General features: G+C 36.7%; 1 protein-coding gene across 1 annotated transcript; it reads left to right on the top strand.

Annotated features, from left to right (window-relative positions):
* The first annotated feature begins 681 nt into the window (after window positions 1-681).
* LOC131069418 (uncharacterized) lies at window positions 682-1,544 on the top strand. The gene has a single exon (XM_058004833.2). It carries the CDS (start codon window positions 1,018-1,020, stop codon window positions 1,345-1,347), a length of 330 nt encoding a protein of 109 aa, XP_057860816.1. The 5' UTR covers window positions 682-1,017; the 3' UTR covers window positions 1,348-1,544.
* The last annotated feature ends 1,884 nt before the right edge of the window (window positions 1,545-3,428 follow it).

The following is a 3,428-nucleotide window of genomic DNA, read 5'->3' as shown; positions in this document are numbered from 1 at the left end:
TCTTCCTCTCTATCCCCCTATCTATCCCTATATCTCTATCACTCTCTCCCTTTGCCTTCCAATATATCTCTATTTCTCTCTTTCTCTTGCCATATATCTCTATATCTCTCTATTTCTCTCGCACTCTCTTTATCTCACCCTCTATATCTCTATCTCTACTCTCTAGTTGTCTGTAGATCTCTCAATGTATCTCTATTCCTCTCGCCCTCTCTATATCTCCTTATAGATCTATCTCTCCCTCTACCTCTCTCCATCTCTCTATCTATTTATCTCCACCTTCCTCTCTTGCGTTATCTTCTTCTCTACCTCTAGACATGTCTCCCTCTCTATTCGTCCATCTCTCTCCCTCTCCTCTTCTTATACATCAATATCTATATATCTTTGCTTCTTTATCTTTATCTCTCCATATTTCTTCTTCCATCTCTACCTCTATTGTTATCTCGTTATCCCTCCACCTCTCTACCCTTCTATGTCTCAAATTTTCTGTCCACACCCCTTCAACATATCCATTGCACACCAACTGCAATTTCTCTATTGGATATAAGCAACTCGGTAAATATGGACGTTAGTGGAACATTAAGTGAAAAACAGTTGGCAGTGGTATAATAGCGCACTATGAAGGAGAAGAAAGGTGGATGAAATTAGAGGATCCATGCTGCACCGACCGTTAGCCTGCTACCCCACCTCTGAAAAAGGTACACTAAATTCGTGATGATCCATCAAAGGTGCGCCGGCGTTTCCTCTGGTTTAAATTTTCACGGGTCATTGATGCGTGGTCGGTTGCAATTTGTACTGATTGTTGACTCCCACGTTCCCCATGCAATAAAAGAGAGCCAAGCGGTGCTTGTATTCATCTTCACCCTTTAATGTGCGTCTGCGGGTATTTGCGCTTACAATAATAACCCGAAATGTGGAAAATGCAGCAAATGAAAATATTTCTACTCCTGCTGTGTTGCACTGCAGTGCTTGCAGATAAGAGGAAGATGTTTATGTTCCCAGGCTTCGGGGGAGGAGGAAATGGCGGCTCCTTTGGTTCAGGCCAGGGTTCAGGGCCTCAGGGGAGCTATTCGTGGGGTTGGGGTTCGAGTCCCGGTGCCGGCTGGGGTTTTGGTTCAGGCTCCGGCAGTTCCCCTTCAGGAGGCGGTGGAGGCTTTGGATTTGGCTCTGGTTTCGGCTCTGGCTCTGGCTCTGGCTCTGGCTCTGGTTTCGGTTTCGGCTCTGGTTCCGGCGAGGGTTTTGGTTCAGGTTTTGGTTTCGGATCCGGGTCGCCAATCGGTCATCCTTCTGAAAAGGACGGCGGAAACAATTAAAGAAACTGCAGTTTATGCAGTAGATCGTATGTACTAGTACGGATGTATAGATAGAATGCTTATATATGGTGCTTTCAAAGCGAGAATAAAGCAGGGTGCCATTATAGGCGCTCTTCAGTATTCCTTATAGCTCTGTCTGAATTTGTTTTTCAGGGGGTTTCTGTGTTTTTGTTATATTATTATATGTATTTTGGAAATGGATTTGAATTTATGATAAGGCTATTCGAAAGGCAAGCGATAGTTGGCAGTGGCACGTACAACTAATTCCGATTAATCTCCATGCAGTTTAATGGATAATTTATTTAATTATTTTAATTTAATTAAAAAATTGTTTATTTTGATGACAATTTTACTTAATTCTTTTAGTTTAAATTAATAGATTAAGTAAAAAAATATTTGTTGAGGTATTCTGAATGCCATTTTAAATTTCACATTCTAAAACAAAGGGTTTATTATGCACATCATCCTTTCATTCTTTTCTTGGTCTATTGAAGTTGCAAGTTAGTTTTCAATTGAGTTATGATCATCTTAGTCTTCATTTGAGTTTATGAACATCTTAGTCTTCAATTGAGTTGTGATCATCTTACTCTTCATTTGAGTTTATGAACACCTTAGCCTTCATTTAAATTTATGAACATTTTAGTCTCCAATTGAGTTATGATCATCTTAGTCTTCATTTGAGTTTTCGAATATCGGTGATATTTGTTCCTATATGGATTAAATTCATCAAGATAATGTTTCCTCTTCCTTTATAATGTTTATTCGTCATAGATTTGTGGAATGCATCCATTACAAGTGGTTTTATTTATTTTTTATTATTTGGACATGCATTAAAGTTGTTGTTCTCCATTTGATGTTTTCATTCATTCTAAGTCTTTTTTCTATTCTTCAAAACCTCTTTGATGACAAGTTTATCTCTTTACCTCTAGTTATTTAATTTTTTAACGTCTTATGAAATGAACCATAATTATTGCCTTGATAAGTAAGGTGCTTGAGATAGTTGGTAGAGCCCCCTCCTTTATGAATGCTCCTTGACTATAGTAGTTTTCTAGAAGAATCTAATAAGGAACTTCAATACTTCAATTTGTTTTGAATTTGCTTGTGATGAGGTATTTTTGAATCCTTTATACTTGTCTCTATTTTATTTCTAAAGTATTACCAGCGCACACTTCACATTCATAAAGCACCATCAAAATTACCAAGCCCTATTTGAATACAAATAGTTTTTTCATCTCATAACCTAGCCTCTTCATCTCTAGTTTATAATGCAAATAGCACTTTGAAGTCAATTCCAAGATAGTTGTAAATTGTGACTTCTTATAGGTTACACCATTCAAAATAAAGTTAAATTGATCTTTTTTCCTCTCAATGAAAAAAGACTATGATCTTGGTCTTGCTAGTATTAACTTGCATACTCACTTCCTTGCAACAATGCTCTAAAGTATTTTAGTTCTATTGTACTCCTTGAGTATGCCTTACAATCAAAATGAGATTATTAGCATACAAAAGAAATCTGTAAACATACTCTCCTCAAAAGAAAAAAACATCCCCTTATAGATTTAACAATTCTTCTACTTTGTTAATATAGCAGGCATCCTTGCTTAAATACAGTGTCAATTCATAAAGCTTTCAAGTAGGCCTACTTGAGTTTAATTTATTTCAAATCTCCTCATAAAGTGTGTGGATGGTCACTCTATATTGCCTTGGTATGCCAAGATCCTTAAATCTATATAACTTCTTACTTTTACTATCAATGTCAAAAGTTTTCTTAAGGCCCAAAAACTATTAAGTTGCTTCTTTTTCATTGAACACTTTCTCAAAGATATGCCCCAAAGTAATGCCATAATCTACTTCTGAGTGTTTTTGCTAGAAATGTGTTTTCCCTTTTGCCATCTTATCTCTTTTTTCTATTTGCTTGGTTATATGTTCACCATGCTTCCAAATAGCATTGAAACTAATCGTGATGGTCCAATACTTGGAAGGATATTTTACATCTCCGCTCTTGAAGTGAGTTATTACTAGATTAGTTGTCCACTCTCTTGAAAACCCATGTAGAACGATGTTGAATATTTTCTTAAGATGAGGGCCAAGGCTTTTCATTTCCACTTTTAAGTATTT

The sequence above is a fragment of the Cryptomeria japonica genome, chromosome 10 (assembly GCF_030272615.1).
Source record: "Cryptomeria japonica chromosome 10, Sugi_1.0, whole genome shotgun sequence".
Taxonomy (NCBI): Eukaryota; Viridiplantae; Streptophyta; class Pinopsida; order Cupressales; family Cupressaceae; genus Cryptomeria; species Cryptomeria japonica.
This window is presented reverse-complemented; position numbering and strand designations above follow the sequence as displayed.

What these genes read in the sequence shown, in the direction of transcription:
- LOC131069418 (XM_058004833.2), top strand. Translation starts at nt 1,018, where the DNA reads ATGGCGGCTCCTTTGGTTCAGGCCAGGGTTCAGGGCCTCAGGGGAGCT.